Source organism: Mytilus galloprovincialis, chromosome 2, assembly GCF_965363235.1.
Source record: "Mytilus galloprovincialis chromosome 2, xbMytGall1.hap1.1, whole genome shotgun sequence".
Lineage (NCBI taxonomy): Eukaryota > Metazoa > Mollusca > Bivalvia > Mytilida > Mytilidae > Mytilus > Mytilus galloprovincialis.
In genome coordinates, this window is record NC_134839.1 from 23,417,225 (window position 1) to 23,435,085 (window position 17,861).

The 17,861-nt window shown below is 30.2% G+C and overlaps 1 protein-coding gene across 1 annotated transcript in view; it reads right to left on the reverse strand.

Moving 5' to 3' along the window:
* Window positions 1-474: 474 nt before the first annotated feature.
* Window positions 475-17,861, reverse strand: part of LOC143063174 (CLIP-associating protein 1-B-like) — a 108,994-nt gene continuing 91,607 nt past the window's right edge. Inside the window, exons 35-45 of the mRNA XM_076235165.1 lie at window positions 17,593-17,708; window positions 15,634-15,880; window positions 14,143-14,215; window positions 13,744-13,770; window positions 12,757-12,798; window positions 11,086-11,146; window positions 10,424-10,550; window positions 9,646-9,774; window positions 9,010-9,216; window positions 7,974-8,090; window positions 475-3,227 (exon numbers count right to left, since the gene is read on the reverse strand). Of these exons, the coding sequence (XP_076091280.1) occupies window positions 3,156-3,227; window positions 7,974-8,090; window positions 9,010-9,216; window positions 9,646-9,774; window positions 10,424-10,550; window positions 11,086-11,146; window positions 12,757-12,798; window positions 13,744-13,770; window positions 14,143-14,215; window positions 15,634-15,880; window positions 17,593-17,708 (1,218 nt within the window). The 3' untranslated portion in view covers window positions 475-3,155. The remainder of the gene's footprint in view (window positions 3,228-7,973; window positions 8,091-9,009; window positions 9,217-9,645; window positions 9,775-10,423; window positions 10,551-11,085; window positions 11,147-12,756; window positions 12,799-13,743; window positions 13,771-14,142; window positions 14,216-15,633; window positions 15,881-17,592; window positions 17,709-17,861) is intronic.

Here is a 17,861-nt window from a genome sequence, read left to right on the forward strand (position 1 = left end):
GTATTTGAATAGTTGTTTTGTACACTACTTTGTAATGTTTTTCACTGAAAACGTAGCATTGAGGTGTATTTTCCGGAATTGGCCGAGTATTACCGGAATGCCATGTGATAACGTTACGGAAAGGCATGTGATAATAATCGAAGCATGTGATAAACTTTTCATATCAGCCCGCTAAGCACCAATTCGAAAAATATGGAATTTACGTCAATTTAATGCTATTATCATACGGTAAAATTTATATGTTATTTAGTCTAAGTATATGATAAACATGTATATAGACCTGATATCAAACATTTCAGTTACCTATAGTATGAACACTAGCCTAAACAAAGAAATAATGCCACATCATTTTGTACCAATACAGTCATGTCTAAAACTGGACAATATTATCTTATTTTTACTACTGTCAAATGAGATGGTTTTTTTTCAAGATAATTACAGACCTTACTTTTGTAATATATAACAAGGACAACATAAGGTTAGATTTGTTTTATTGGTATGGTTTCATACCAAAGTGAATTTATATCTAAATTACACAAGATTGTACATATAAAGCACATTGATACACACATTTTACACCAAACCATAAACATGCATACACTTAAAAATGAAACTTCCATCCAACATAGTACACTATAGTTAATGTCACTTCCATTCACTTACAACCAAAATCACCATTTCTAAAAATGTAGTCATTATATTTAGAATATCTGATGTTCTTTACTAACTCATACATTGTTAGCAGAATGAATACTGTAAATTCAGAAATTATTGTGAATGAATGAAGGTTGCATAAATGAGAACTCCCATTTCTGATATCTGGTACAATATTTTTTGCAGAAATCGCAATAATTAATCTTGCATTTTAGTTAAAAAAAATCACAATAATGCATGCTTGCAATAATTTCTGAAATTACAGTAATAAGAACTTTAAAAGCCATGTAAATTTTGTAAGGCTTCATTTGTATTTTATACTATAACAGTTATATAAATAAATTGACTTTTAAAAAAAATTTAAATAATGTACAGCAATTCTAAAACATGTCTTCAATTTGCATAAAATTAAAAAAAAAATTACAGTTAAAAACTTTTCCTCATATTAGCCAAGCTGAACCATGCATTCAACATACTCCAGTGAATATGAACATTCGAACTAAACAATTAATTTCATGTACCAGGCAAGTTGAAATAGTACAAATTCTAGTACTATATAGTACTTAAGTACTCATATTTTTCAAATCACTCACACTACACACATGCATAATATAAATCACCATCTTGTTTTGATACTGAATATCCAAACTATATCTGTTTAGACGTTCACATGTAAATTATTTCACCCTGAAACCTATTTCATTGAAAACATTCTAATAATATGTTCCTTTTTATCATTTAAAAAAAATATGGCCTTTACATTTAACTGATTGCATATTAAAGCACAGAAGAAAAAAGTAGAAAAAGCTGTAAATTTGATATTCCATTACAGCATAAACTGTAGAGGTTTAAATGTGTGTCAAATGTTCAAGTCGTTGGAAGTATTTGAGCATAGATCTTAAACTTAATTGTTGATTCCTTTCATATACTAAAGTGTATACTAACATCATTGTGATAAACTTATATTTCTCAAAAATAAAAATAAAGAAATACATATTCTTTCCATCCTCCCATTTATACATTTTATTGTTTCCTTTTTTGTAATCTGTACACAGCATACATCGCTCTCAATTCATGTTTCCCCATATCTGTTCTGTCTTCCATTCTAATCATTCAACACAAAATTAACAATATCATAAGTACAAGAACCGCACATCATAACAGGTTACTTGAGGATAAGAAAGTGAGAAAATATGAAATGAAAACTTTTGCTTAAATGTTTATATTACCTTGTATTTTATTCACAGAAAATTTTAGAAAAAAACCTGACATTTTGTGAATATTAGGTTTTCTCCATAATGACAAAGCAACAATATTATGTTTGACTGGACAATTATATTGTGATTATGTTATATGAATGAAAAAGAATGTAATACAACCTAATTGTTTTTATCACTTCTGCCAAACAAAAAACCTGTGACCTTTATATCTAAAGGTTGGCTCCATTAATATTTCTATGAAGAAACAGATTCCTGTCAAGTCTCCACTATGGAAGAATATATTCCACAATTTTTTTCTTTCATTGTTATTTCAAATTAGTTGTGGAGTTTCAAAATTAATAATCAACTACAAACTTAAATTTATTGGAAAAACCACAAAAAATAGGTTCTTCCTCAACTGATCAGGTCTTTTTTATTGTCAATGAGAATTCACAAAAATTATATTTTTTTACTTCTATATGTTATGGTTGATCAATGGACAAGAATTTGAGATTAATAAAATCAATTTAAGAAATAAGAAATACTGTATGCAAATAATGGAATTAAAGAGTTTAACATGCAAATTCTACTTATGAAAGTCCATCTAAGCTGAGTAGGTTGTAAATAAATAAAGTCTGAAAGTATCTATGAATATAAGAAGTTACAAGATACTTTTTCCATAGAAAATTCTAAAATTCTTGCAAGATGAAGATCAGTGACACACAGTCTTACATGATATTTCATCATCTAGTACCATAATTGATATATTTTATAATATTGTGTTTTAAGAAAATGTTTACTTTATTTTGCTATGATTATAAAGAGACTGACCTATGTTTAATATATATAATAATAAATACTGAGAGTATATTCTTTCAAACAAGTCATTGTGAAGTTATTAAATAATATCTGTCACTAATATCTAACAGAACCCATAAATTATTTCAATAAAAACACACTGGACTAGCATCAGATACAAGTGAAAGATATAAATAAATACATAATCTGTTTATTTGTTCGTGGTTAAACATAAAACTTTAACCAATCAGACCACTCATGTACAGCTGATCAATCAACCAATCAAAAATCACAGACAATTCATGTGAGCAACTTCTATCCAATCAAATAGCTTTATAAATGGCAACAAAATCCATCAAAATCACATGGCTAAGCTGTCCAATTAAAATGCAGTACACATCTGAGGTTATGGAAAGGCTTGGAAGTTTGATCACAATTATTTGTATTATAATGAAACTGATTGGAATTGTTTACATATTCTTCTAGAATGCTATTTGATCAGTTTCAGATCCCTCCCACTTTCTTCTCAGTTTCCTTCTGTTGATTTCTCTTGATGTATAAATTCAATAATTTTACCTACAAAAACAAATACAAAAAAATTACAAGATTTGTATACAAAATGTGAAATAACTGATGTGGAAAGTATATGATAAGGTCATAAATGTATTTAGATTTTAGGTATTGATTTAAATATTTATCAAAAAGTTATTTTTAATTCATGCATGATAACTGATTATTTTACATATGAAACAATTTTTAGTCGAACATTGAACTACCAGAATGACAAAAGTGTCAATATTTATAAACAATAAATTCTAAAAGATTACTTTATATTTTGCCATTAACCTATTCAAAGACAGTGAATCAACATTAGAAATTAAGACAAATTCAGATTTATATCCTTTATGTTTAATATCAGAAAAAGGGAAATTATAAAACAAAAAGAATGAATAAGATTTTATTTAGATTATGATAACACAGTGTAGATACTATTCTGTACGCTATCCGGAAGTCGCGATTTTCGAAGCGAGAACTTTTTGGATAGCATGTGAAATTTGATGGATATACTGAATTAAACGGTAAGTGGATCATCTGTACATTGCTGAATGATTAATTCAGCTGACATCGATATTCTCAAATGGTTTAGAATTAAATTTAGCACATTCATTATTCGTATCTCTGTCTTAATCAATAGATTTTCAAGTGCATCACTAAGGACAATCAGTCTGTGAACCTAAAAACAATCTTTTTACCCTCTTAGTGTACAAATTAACGTAAATATCAGACTTAATTAACTAAATGAAATATATTTCAAGTGGTGGTAAAAGTTTCAACCAGATCTTTGAAGCCAGAAATAAGAAAATAACACTTGTTTGAATTTCTCACTGTACGATCAGTCTCGCTTGTATATTTTGAAACTGTATGATCAGTCGTTATTTCACTGTATTCTAGTAGTGATTTCAAAGTTATTTACGATACATTTAGAAGGTGTCATTTTTCTAAATAACACAAATATATTTCAATAAATTCACATCCTGAAAACTTATATGAAACATGTTTAGCTTAATAGGGTGTACTCGACTTACTACATTCAGTATAAGGATGTTAAATGTTGTTAAAATCTTTATTTCACTGTATTCTAGTAGTGATTGCAAAGTTATTTACGATACATTTAGAAGGGTGTCATTTTTCGAAATAACACAAATATATTTCAATAAATTAACATCCTGAAAACTTATATGAAACATGTTTAGCTTAATAGGGTGTACTCGACTTACTACATTCAGTATAAGGATGTTTAAAAATTAAAATGTTGTTAAAACAAGAGGAAGGTTTGTTGTATGTATAAGTTTCAGAATTGTCCTCCGTTATACTTAAATTGTACAAACGCACAGATTTAATTGTAATACAAAAATGCATGTATTTACACACATTCGAGGCCGCACTGTAGCCTATAATTGATCACAGTTACTTCACTTTGTTTTGGGAGTAGAGCTATTTCTGTGACACCCAATTGTACAACACTTTGCGGGGGTTAATAATGATAATGAAGGCCGTCTTTCCGTTCGTTCGTTGGACAGTTATACTATGTTTGGCCGGTTTTGTAAGTGCATCTCCTCATTTACCACTTAATATACAATGGGGTTTCCAGCCATTTTTAAATGGAGAGAGGGTCCAATCCAGGAGAAAAGGGGATTCCAAATATATGTTCCCATACAAATGCATTGATAGTTAAAAAGGGTTTCAATCCGCCGGATCTCCTTTTTTTATCCGTCACTTATATGACTTAATTAATCTCTCCGGATTCCTTATCATAAATTATAATGACTGTATTGTGCACCGTCTATTTCGAATTTAAGTAAACATCTTTTATGGGGGTTCTTTGTATAAGATACGGACTATGCATTGCCACTTTCAACTTTAATTCTTCTGAATCATGACGAATTATGCAATGATCTACCAGTTCTGCAAAATCTCTTGACCGTAAAAAGATGAATAAAAACAGCGAAACTCTGTCATTGAAACTCTGTCATTGGATTATCATGAAAAAGAAATATATCTTTCGTATACTTGAATGCATTACAGCATTTAGAATCATATTCAAAACAGTGTGGTCCTGGCCATTGATTGACGACCTAAATTATCCCATTGACTGGGACAGATTAGGTGAACGTTTGTCGGTATCAATCACTGCTCACTATGTACTTGTTAAAGACACTGAATCTGTGGGGTCACATAAGGTTCTCAACACCTAAATAAAGTAATTCGAAAAACTAATCCTGAATAATACGATGTGTTGATTTATATCAATAACATAAATCAAAACATAAAGGTTATTCCTGAATAATTTTTCGAATTATTTTATTATTAAAGGCGTTAAGAACCTATGGTGACCCCACAGTTTAAATTCTATAATAAGTAAGAAGTGAGCAATGGTCGTTACCGACAAACGTTCACTTAATCTGTCCCAGTCAATGGGATACTTTAGGTCGTCAATCAATGGCCAGGACCACACTGTTTTGAATATGATTCTATATTGATTTGAATTTAACATGTTCATTTCATTAACAATTTTCAAATAACAAAGTCAGTAGATATTTATAATGTGCCTCCTTTTCACCCCATCCCAAAGTTATTCTCAGGGTCGACTAATATCAACTTTTAATCTGAATGTTTCGGCGGACGATGTAAATAGTTTTTTAAAATGTTATAGTTAAATAGATAATTGCAACTATACACTATTACAAAGTCCACAATCAAATCAAGTATTGCTTTTTAGGCGTTTGATTTTAAACAAGACTGACGGAACAAAAATACAATTATTTTGCAGTCTACAAAAATCATCATATCTATATTTATATTGTCTGATGAACGATATTACACTGTAAAGTTCCCTTGACAGTTCATAATATCATATAAATATGTAGATACCTTCAAATTGCCTTTGTTTTTTTCTTCAAAATCACGACTGGTCATACAGTAAAAAAATTTGAAATCGCTACTAGAATACAGTCAGTTATGGACTGATCGTACAGTAATTTATTTTGGGATCCTCAAGGAAAACATATTTTTTATGGGAAATACGAATGTTCTACTTTAATACGAAACGAATATTGAAACAGTATATATATTGAACTTTAAACTGATGCAAATATTTGCAATAAAAGGTTATTTGTTTTGTACTACGAGAGCAAAATTGTCCATCGATTTCACTTTTTTCTATCAAGTTGGTATGATGCACACGTATATTTTATATTCTAATGCATGTTTTTGTTAAAGTTACACATATTTATGATGCTTTACATACCTTGAAGATGTTCAAAGCACTTTATAAGTATAGGTGTAAACAAATGGTGAGAAAAGTCACCGTAGGCAAAACCGTCCTGTTAGCCAGTTGGTAGTCATCGCTTCGAAAATCGCGACTTCCGGATAGCGTACAGAATAGTATCTACACTGTGGATAACTTAACCTGAACCTGGAAAAGTAACATATATCTACAGAATAATTACTTTACTATAATTGAGTTTGGTAAGGTAGTTCCATATTGTATCTCCAACTTTAGTATGAATAGCTACTAAACAGAATACTTACTTTACTATAATTGAGTTTGGTAAGGTAGTTCCATATTGTATCTCCAACTTTAGTATGAATAGCTACTAAACAGAATACTTACTTTACTATAATTGAGTTTGGTAAGGTAGTTCCATATTGTATCTCCAACTTTAGTGTGAATAGCTACTAAACAGAATACTTACTTTACTATAATTGAGTTTGGTAAGGTAGTTCCATATTGTATCTCCAACTTTAGTATGAATAGCTACTAAACAGAATAATTACTTTACTATAATTGAGTTTGGTAAGGTAGTTCCATATTGTATCTCCAACTTTAGTATGAATAGCCACTAAACAGAATACTTACTTTACTATAATTGAGTTTGGTAAGGTAGTTCCATATTGTATCTCCAACTTTAGTGTGAATAGCTACTAAACAGAATACTTACTTTACTATAATTGAGTTTGGTAAGGTAGTTCCATATTGTATCTCCAACTTTAGTATGAATAGCTACTAAACAGAATACTTACTTTACTATAATTGAGTTTGGTAAGGTAGTTCCATATTGTATCTCCAACTTTAGTATGAATAGCTACTAAACAGAATACTTACTTTACTATAATTGAGTTTGGTAAGGTAGTTCCATATTGTATCTCCAACTTTAGTATGAATAGCTACTAAACAGAATAATTACTTTACTATAATTGAGTTTGGTAAGGTAGTTCCATATTGTATCTCCAACTTTAGTATGAATAGCCACTAAACAGAATACTTACTTTACTATAATTGAGTTTGGTAAGGTAGTTCCATATTGTATCTCCAACTTTAGTATGAATAGCCACTAAACAGAATACTTACTTTACTATAATTGAGTTTGGTAAGGTAGTTCCATATTGTATCTCCAACTTTAGTATGAATTGCCACTAAACAGAATACTTACTTTACTATAATTGAGTTTGGTAAGGTAGTTCCATATTGTATCTCCAACTTTAGTGTGAATAGCTACTAAACAGAATACTTACTTTACTATAATTGAGTTTGGTAAGGTAGTTCCATATTGTATCTCCAACTTTAGTGTGAATAGCTACTAAACAGAATACTTACTTTACTATAATTGAGTTTGGTAAGGTAGTTCCATATTGTATCTCCAACTTTAGTATGAATAGCTACTAAACAGAATACTTACTTTACTATAATTGAGTTTGGTAAGGTAGTTCCATATTGTATCTCCAACTTTAGTGTGAATAGCTACTAAACAGAATACTTACTTTACTATAATTGAGTTTGGTAAGGTAGTTCCATATTGTATCTCCAACTTTAGTATGAATAGCTACTAAACAGAATACAGCAGACTTTCTGACCGTACTAACTTGATCATCATAGGCCTATAAAAATAATTGATTGATTGGTTTTACAACTGAACTATATGAGAATGGATTTTCATGCATATAAATCAAGTTCCCTTGTTTTATATGTTGATATAAACCAAACTGATGAAACAGTATTTTCGATAACAGCTGTTACAAAAATACACATTGGAGCAGGTGCAGGGGATCATGGAAGGCAATTTTCAAGACCAAGATCACACATGAGATCCAAATTGTATTTGTGCCTATAATTATTCCAAAATTCTATGTTGGAAGGTCTGTTTTCCTTTTGTTACCAGCTGAATGATTTGCTTGGCTAGTTGTAACAATCTGCAGTCAACAAAGGTTATATTGTATTTGTATTCTTTGTTAAGTTTCCTTCATCTCTTCAAGTGGAACATATTATGTCTTTATGAGATATTTGAAATTTTTCAATAAATTCAAACGTGCAAAAATGCTTGAAGGGTTCTTACAGGTTGCTATAAAAGTTCTGTGGATAATTCCATATGTTGTGTCATTTTTTCTATTTGAAGGGTTGTGGCTTCATCTTTTAAATTCCTTAAGTGATGTATGTTCACAAACTATTGTGACTGTATTATAAAGGCATGATATACATGCTTATATTGCCATATAAGCTTGAGATTTGGCTAGCCATAAAACCAGGTTCAACCCACCATTTTTAGGCAGTTGCTATCAAATAGTTTGTTTCTATGTATGTTGGCTTTTGTATTTGTTATACTTCAGTGTTTCTGTTGTTCCTTTGTTTTTCTCTTACAGTTGAAGTGTTTTGTTCAGTTTTAGTTTGTAACCCTGATTTGTTTTCTCTTAACTCAATTATGAATTTTGAACAGCGGTATACTACCATAACTACTGTTGCCTTTATTTATTTAGAAATGATAATTGAAACTCATTCCAATCTTGGTTCATTGTCACATACCTTAACTAAACCAGGAATGATGTCAGTAAGTTTGCCTTCCAGGGCATCATTAGGCATTCTCTCTACCGCTTTAGTCTGCATTTTGATGGCCCCTAAATTGATAGGATGTGATGCTGACTGGACAATAGGGGTTAGGATTCTGATACATTGATCAGGTGGGATATAATTAGCTAGAGTCTCTGCACACTCGTCAGCTGCCTTTTGTACCTAAAATAACAAAGGAACAATAGTATTAATTGATAAGATTTGTCTGATTGGAAAGTTTTAAGCTACGAAATAGGAGACTATGTGTTATTCTCAACTGTTCAACCGATGATTTTAGTATTATGTAATGATTTAGAGGTACATCAGAGAATATTTATGTATTATGGACTAGTTACTTGTTGTAATGCCACAGTGTTGCTTGACATCGGCAATTTAAAAAGTATCTCATGTATTTTCTTATTTCTTTAACAGGAATATATATAGTATGAAAAAAATATTGGTCAATGCCCACAAAGTTATAATCATATTATCATAAAAGTAAAATACACTCCCTTCATTCCTCGTCCTATTATCAAAAGTCAGTATCTTAGAGCAAGACAATGTATTTTACATAGCATAAAATTCATCACAAGCACAAAATTCATCACATACCCTCCAATCTGGATCTTTATGTGCCTCTAATATCCTCAGCGTAGTTAATTCAGCATAGTCACAGAATCGCCTTGGTTGATGCCGCAATATTTCCCGCAGACATTTTAAAGCCAATGCTCTAATTTGTACCTGTATTATCAAAAATAAAAATTTATACTTGTACCTTAGAGGAAAAATGAACTAAGTTAAATGATACATCAACATGCATTCTATCATGAAACAGCTTGAATTATATTGTCAGTAAATGTGTAATTAAAAATAAAATGTCTTAAGTTAAATGAAATTTGTCATAAGTAAATAATCAAATGAAACTCCACAAAAGTTGTGTACAGCATTCTTAATCCTATATTTATTTTGATCATTTCATTCAAAGAACAAAATTTTCATCAGTCATGCCTACGCTGTAGTTTATACTATGCATATATTTTTTTTTATCAACTTCAAAAAAATTGGCTTAATTTGTATTTAAGATGGTACCTAACACTACAGGGAGATTTTAAAGACGTTGTGTTGTAAAGGAACTATCAAGCTTCTCAATGATCAAAATAAGTGCTATATAACCACTGTAATTTTTCTGATTAAACTGTTGGTTCAAATTTTTTGCAATTTTTATACTTTTGTCAAAGGGCCAAAGTAAATAATTTAAGAAAATTAAACGAGCCAAATTAATTTTCGTTAAGGTCTTGGGTACCACCTTAATATGTTTTTTTACTGTCATAATCTTTATTTGGTTTTTAGGTTTTTTGACATGTTTATTTGGTACTTATCATAAACTTACATCATTATCGCCCAAAGTTTCTAGTAAAATCAACAATATTGTTTTAAAGTGTTCATCCCACAGTCCAAATGATCCTTCTCGGGTTAACTTGATTAACTGTTTCATTGCTTCTTCTCTCTCTTCATTTCTGAAAAACATATATGGGAAAATGCACTAAACTATAAAACACAATCTCTAATCCTAAACACCTTCATTGATTACTCCACGCTACCTATTTATTTACCTTTTGACACAAAAACAATAACAGGAAATAGTGACTACTGAAAATATTTTGAGGTTGAATTTTCAAAATTTTAACGGGAGGGACGGAAGAGGGATTGAAAAGCAGGAGATTTTGACTACCGTCGGAAGAATCACATGTATGAACACTTATTATCTTCTTTTATATGAATAGAGGGGACGTAGAGTATTTAAGTCAATAAATTGAAAATCTGACAACAAAACACACATATTGTCAACTTCTTTCATTTAGTAAATGAATACATTTCAAGAGTGATAATTAACCACAAATATTAACTTTCAATAAAATATAAATTTCTGTTAGATTTGTATACAGAATTTGATAAAACCAGGAAATCAAGAACCCATAAAATTTAGATATCACAAAATTAAATCCCCAATAAAATGTTTACTTTTATCAAATGTTTGTCTAATCTACTTACCTTTCATTGTGGTTAGATAATTCTTTAAGAATTTCAGAAATAATATCATTTTCTGAAAAATCTGAAAATACAACGATGTTGTTTAATATACAAATCATATCACAATCATTTTTTTTTAAACTTAAATTATTTATCCAGTTCAATACAATTTACTTCAATTTTAAATCCAAACATATCACTGACAAAAAGCCTTGATCAAGTTGACATAGATTTATAGAATGTATATATGAATAATTAGTACATGAAAAGTGATTTGAACAAAACAAAAACATATATATAAATAAATATTCCACTAAAGCACATTAGTTTAACTTTGCCAACAAATGAAACACTGATGAACCAACAAGATTTTATGTTTGTGAGAACAGCTTAATATGAAACTGGTAAGAGATAACATGAGTGAAAAATGTAAAATGTCTGAATTATTTCATGCCAAGCAGGGATAGGTTAAAAGTTCAAGCTTAAATTTTTGTAGTTCGATATCATGCATTCAAATGACTTTTAAAATTCAAAATCAAAACATGCTTTTCTAATAAAAATACAAACATATTAACACTTTGAATTGTATATCTTGCTTTTAAAATTCAGAAAAAAATGTTGTTTACTGGTATCAGTAGTGTATTAAAGGCTGTAAGTCGCCTCTTGATAATATTGGTGTAATTGCATTAAGAGTATACTGGTTTCAGTGGCGTATTTGCATTAAGAGTTTACTATCCCACTGATGTTTACCCAGAAATCTTCTTTTGTTCACAACCAACATTCAATCTTTTATTCCAGTACAAGACAATGCTAATGTTTAAATGTGTACTGCTTTGTTCTTTTATTAAGGTATGCCATTTAAACAATCTTTTAATCTCAGTACTTCAAATTACAGTTTGATTTGTTCCAAAGAACAAATACCCCAAGTTCTTTTGTAAATGTTCTTTAAAAAAGTCAAAAACCAAAAGACTGTGAAATTTACTTGTGTAAAGATTGAATTTAAAGAGTCCTACAGAATATTCGATTGCTTATTGGTGTTCAGAATAGCATTTAAAATATAATCGAATTCCCTCAAGCAGTTGTTAAAAAAATCCCTAAATTCTAATTCAAATTGAATACAACACATGTTTTCAACATACACAATAAACTTTAAATGTAAAATTTTTAAACATGCTATTATAACAACAAATAGTGTTGGACAGCGGTTTGTGATAATATAACAAATATTTCAATAATGTTAATTTCAATAAAACCTAAAAATAGGAAATACTGATACAAACTTAATTTGTTAAAAACAGTTTCTTAGATTCTATTTCTCAAGTTTATTTAAAGAAATTAACATAATTTATACAGGCTTCACAAAAATCAACAATATCATCATCTATGGCAATTATTACATGTTTTGTTCTTTAATCTAACAGCTTATAATCTCTAAACAACACTTAAATTAATTGCATTTTGTGTAAGTCAAATTTCAAGTTTCAGAAAAAATCTACAGCGAAATGAAAATTATACAAAATCACAAAATTCAAGCAACAATAAAACTGTTTTGGTCAACAATTACATGTTCTTCAAATGTCAAAATTTTGAAAGCTGTTAGACATGATGTTAAGGGGAGATAACCAGACATAATGTTAAAAGGGAGATAACCACAATCCTGCAAGGTCACACCACCACACAATGAAATATTACCGTCTTCATACTGAGATATCCCTAACAATGCTTTCCATGGTTCTGAAGCGCAGCAAAATTTTTATATCAGTTTTGATATGTAACAATTTACAAATAGTACATCTACTTAATATAATTCTCAATTTGTGTTCAGCACTACTTGATTATATCAGAAATGATTGAATTATATATTTTTTACACCTTATTTGATTTTCTGTAACTTGGGAAAGTTTCATGTATAGCACTGTAGATTCATTATTATTTGTGGGATACCATATTCACTTCATTAAGAGGGTGAACCAAGAATTTAAATGTTCAATAAACCGAAAATTTCATAAATGCTTCTAAGCCAACTTTGTTTAAACCACAAAATAAGAAAAAATGTTTTTCCTAAATCCACTTAAAATGATACCCACATAAACACCTGAATTTACAGTATATAGCAATTCATCAAATAGATGATTTAATTGCTACTTTCTATTTATGAAAACTAACCCTTTGGATCTGACACTTCAATATTGAGGGTGAACCATATTGGAACACAACCATATAATTACAAAAATTCAGGAGGAAACATATAATTAAAGCTCAGACACCTACAATAATAGGAAGCTGTGTAATACAAGCACAGATTAAAACTGCAAATTAGTAACATCAAATAAATGAATGATATATGCAAAATGACTAATGTGTGTTGAAAGATACATTGAAATACATTCATATACATATCTTTTTATATATATTACTATCAAATATCTAATTATACATAATGAAAAATAATCACTATAATTCCATCCTGCAATATATCAGCTAATGGCAAAGAAAATTGGTCAAATTCATCAAGATTGCAGAATAAAATTTGAACATGTGAATATAATATTAGGAGCTTGATTAAGATGACTAAAATTTATATTCCAGAATAAAAGTGTATGATTATAAAATCAGAATAAACCATCTACCAGATATATAGGTGAGTAACTGATGTATACAGTATATTTTATAACAAACCTTTCGGAAAACTAAAGCGTTCAATTTCTGGAAATAATTTATACAACTGAACAAGTAGAATATAAGATGAGATGGAAAACACACTTTTCAAAATTCTAAATCTAACTGTATTACATATGTTGTTATGTTTTGTTGTCTTGATTTCTTTGATAACATTGAATTCTTTAAGACACACCAGAATCCATGCCTATCTCTTAACCATATATTCATTTTTTTCTGTATATTTGTTTTTTGTACCTTACACAATCTTAACTGGGATGAATTAAGATTCAAAGATTGAGAACCTGAGTTGAAAGAAAGCAAAGTGAACCAACTAAAACCACAGATATAGTGCTGTGCTGAGAAAAAAACCCCTGCAATACTGAACACCAGAGAAAACTTAAACTGATATTTACTTACCTTCATTAAATGATTCCCCTTCATCAAAATCTGGATCAGCTAACCTTGATCTATTCAAACCATTTAATATTCCCTGTAAAATAAAGGTGGATGAGCAAAGACAAGGCGTCAATATTACATCTAAGAGATTTTGACAAATGTTTTATAGTCGCCATCACGTAAAACTGGCACCATGATTTTTGTAGATTTTTTTTAAATATCAGCCACATTCACTCGAGATAATGTTTTTCCATTGGCGGAAGAAAAATCCTTTCCAAATTTCAACTACTGTCCTACCTTTTATTGTGTTTGCACTGTATAATCCTGACCTTCACATTTTTCAAGATTATTTACATTGTAAAACCGCCATCTTGGTTTCTATGAGGATTCCTTATTTACATAACATTCGTATCTCTCTGGTAATAACCTTGTCATTTATGTGATACAATTTCCTGTGCTTTTTGCATTTTAACAATTAAGATGATGAAAAGCTCAGAGAGACCCTAGAAAATAGACAGCATGTTGAACTCCACATCAACTTCCAGTAATAACAATGTCGGATTCGACATACAAAATAATCTTGGATTATGTGAAGGTCAGGATTATACAGTGCAAACACAATAAAAGGTAGGACAGTAGTTTATTTTTAGAATGATATTCGATTCCACTAATTGAAAAACGTCATCTTGAATGAATGCGGTTGTTAGTTTAAAATTTTTCTGCCAAAAACATGGTACCAATTTTACGTCACAGAGACTATAGTTGATACATTTCATACTCCTCAAGGCAAGGTTGACATTTCAATTTCGATTACAAGTTACTTAAATTTTTGAAGGATAAAAAGATAAATACTGAAAACACAGACCTATGCTATGTTTTCTTAGACAAAGACAAAATCAACAAAGCAAAATGATGGACTATCAAATTACTGCATTGTGTGGATATAAATTAACTAAGGTTAATTTCTAAGGCTACTAGAGCAATAATATTCTTATTGGAAATAAAATAGTAGGTTGCTGAACAAATATTAATTCCTAAATCTAGTAATGTGATAATAGATTATTTAGTATCAGATTTCAGAACTAGGACATAACATATCATTGTCAATAAAAAAAGTGACCTGATCAGAAAACTTAACCTCTATAGTTCTTGTCAACAATGGTTCTAGAAAAGTTCTACCTCTCTACAAGACAGTCCCTGATGAGAGAATACTGTACATACTATACAATGTGTTACAGACCTCAAGACGACCTCATCTTGATAGTCAGATGGATTATACTGTGGATTCATTAATATTTGTTGGATACCAATTTTCTTAGATTTCGTGGGTACAGGGGAACCACTAATTTAAATGTTCAATGATTTACAAATTTCCTCAAGAAATATATGCAGACTTTTCTGAAACAACTAAATGAAATATCCACAAATATGCCAGTTGTCCTCAAATCACGAAAAAATTGGTACCCACGAAAATAACTGAATCCACAGTAATGTGTTTATAATGCTACATACCTCGTCTTGATAGTGAGATGGATTATAATGTGTTTTCCTCCCGTCCACAGCATCAGGACTGTCATTCCGTAAGTCCTGAATACCACTATCTTGAGAAGTAAAGTCTATCTTTTTCTTAACATTTTCATAACTGTCCAATTTACTATTTATACTTAAATTCTGAATATCGGCAGAAGTCTTTTTGATAGAATTATATATATCTTCTGGGTTCATATTTTCTGTTTCCAGTTCATCATGATGCTCCGTCCTACAACAATAATGTTTTATTCATTATTTCTGTTTCTTTTTTTATAGATATGAAACACTAGTATGCTCTAGTAAAATTTTCAAGGATTTTTATTTTTTAACTACACTGTTCAAATTTAAATACTTTTGATTTATCTCTATTTTGTTCATTTTTCCTTTGATCTTTTTTTTTGTGATAATTTTTTATATCATGCTACTCGCTTGAGATGGAAAATTATCGCTAGAAACTAAGGAGGCAAGGGGTCAAGTAGGATAAACGGTACTGTAGTTCCTTCGGAAGAACAGAGTAATAAATCGGTTTAACTTTAGAAGTAAATCGGTTTATATGAACATAAATTGACAGACTGACAGGTCGACAGGTTGACACTTTAAAGGTCGACAAGTTTAAAAGTTGACAGGTTGACAAGTGTTAAGGTCGACAGGTCGACAGGTTGACAAGTGTTACGGTCGACAGGTTGACAGTTTGATAAGTGTTAAGGTCGACAGGTTGACAAATGTTAAGGTCGACAAGTTGACAGGTTGACAAATGTTAAGGTCGACAGGTAGACAGGTTGAAGGGTTTAATTTAACAATTAAACAAGTAAATAAAGTACATCATCCATTAAGTAAAATAAAATTAACTTCAGTTTTTAATCTTTTTTACAAGTATTGACTTGTAACTTTTATACCTGTTAGCTGTCAATCTGTTTACCATTTGTACATTTTACATTTCTCAAAATGAAATTGTCAACCTGTCGACTTGTCGATCTGTCTACCAGTCACTAATAATACTATTTTACACTTTATAAATGCTCTGAAGTTGTCAATCTGTCATTTTGTCAACTTGTCAACCATAACTTACTTGTTATTATATTAAATTATCAACTTATCAATCTGTCAACCTGTCAACTTGTCAACCTGTCAACCACTTATTTCAACCATAACATTTTTAAAATTGTCAACCTGTCGACTTGTCAACCTGTCAACCACTTATTCCAACCATAACGTTTTTAAAATTGTCAACCTGTAAATTAATCATTTATTTCAGTTTAATGTAAAATTTAAACAGTTTTAACTTTATTAACCATGAATACATACGCGTATTAATTTATTGCAAAAGCCGGAACTATAGTACCGTATATCCTACTTGAGCCGAGGCAAGTGGCGTTGCTAATGACATTGACATGAAATTGTGAAATCATAGGTAAAATTGCGATAAACAGATTATCATTGGTCATCTCAACTCGATTGCTTTTCTCGCTTTTGCATTACCGGCTCAAGTAAGAACAAGAATGTGTCCTCAGTACACGAATGCCCCACTCGCACTATCATTTTCTATGTTCAGTAGACCGTGAAATTGGGGTAAAATCTCTAATTTGGCATAAAAATTAGAAAGATCATATCATAGGGAACATGTGTACCAAGTTTGAAGTCGATTGGACTTCAACTTCATCAAAAACTACCTCGACCAAAAACTTTAACCTGAAGCGGGACAGACGGACGAACGGACGCACAGACCAGAAATCATAATGCCCCTCTACTATCGTAGGTGGGGCATAAAAACAATCTTGTTGAGATGATCAACGATAATCTATAATTATCTCATATGCTTATAGTGAGATAAAAATATGTTTTGAGATAGAATGATCACATTATACTGAGGCAAACACTGATCAAGAGACCTACTCCTATTTTAGAAATCAGCATTTCATATAATTGGAAGACAAAACTTACCGAGATGGTGGTCTACTCCTGTTTTGAGGGGGACTGGTCACATTTCTTGGAGACAACACATCACTTTCATGACTAGCGCTACGAATGTGATTATGTAAAATTTTCGTTGCACCATCCTAAGAGACAAAAAAGAAAAGTATTTTAGGATTTTTTATGTAATCACTTTTTTGTTCGCATTGTTTCACATATAATTCAAGTTTTCTTTTTATCATATCATATGAAAAGTATAATAATTCATAAAAGCAGATGTTTGTGGTTTTTATGATTTT